This window comes from Penaeus monodon, chromosome 23, assembly GCF_015228065.2.
Source record: "Penaeus monodon isolate SGIC_2016 chromosome 23, NSTDA_Pmon_1, whole genome shotgun sequence".
In the NCBI taxonomy this organism is placed as follows: Eukaryota; Metazoa; Arthropoda; class Malacostraca; order Decapoda; family Penaeidae; genus Penaeus; species Penaeus monodon.
Window position 1 is genome coordinate 4,018,602 of NC_051408.1, and position 383 is coordinate 4,018,984.

Sequence of the window (383 nt, forward strand, 5' to 3'; positions counted from 1 at the left end):
AGACACTCCCATTCTCCCCCCCTATCCCCCCTACTCCCCCACACTCCCCCACACACACATCCAACCCCACTAACGCCTGCCTCTTTCTCTCCCCTCCCGCACAGTCGCCTGCTCCACCGTCACCGTGTCTCGCTGTCAGGCCGCCCTCAGAACACTGGCTCTTTTCCCATGGTTCCAGCCGACGTGTCTCTGTCGGGAACCCAGCCTCGACGCCCAGTGTAACATCTTTAGGGACCTTGTCTTCGACCATCCCTGCGTCTTCGTCAATAGGAAAGGTAAGGGTCTTTTAAAATGGGGTTTGGGGCGGTGAGGGAAGGAGGGTAGGGAGGTGGGAAGTGGGGTGGGGGAGGGAGTTGGGGGGAGGAAAGCGGGGTCGAGTTAGA

The 383-nt window shown here is 60.1% G+C and overlaps 1 protein-coding gene across 1 annotated transcript in view; it reads left to right on the top strand.

Annotated features, from left to right (window-relative positions):
* LOC119587683 overlaps positions 1–383 on the top strand; it is a 64,682-nt gene that overhangs the window by 55,933 nt on the left and 8,366 nt on the right. The window contains exon 3 of the mRNA XM_037936362.1: positions 105–275. Coding sequence (XP_037792290.1) covers positions 105–275 — 171 coding nt within the window. The remainder of the gene's footprint in view (positions 1–104; positions 276–383) is intronic.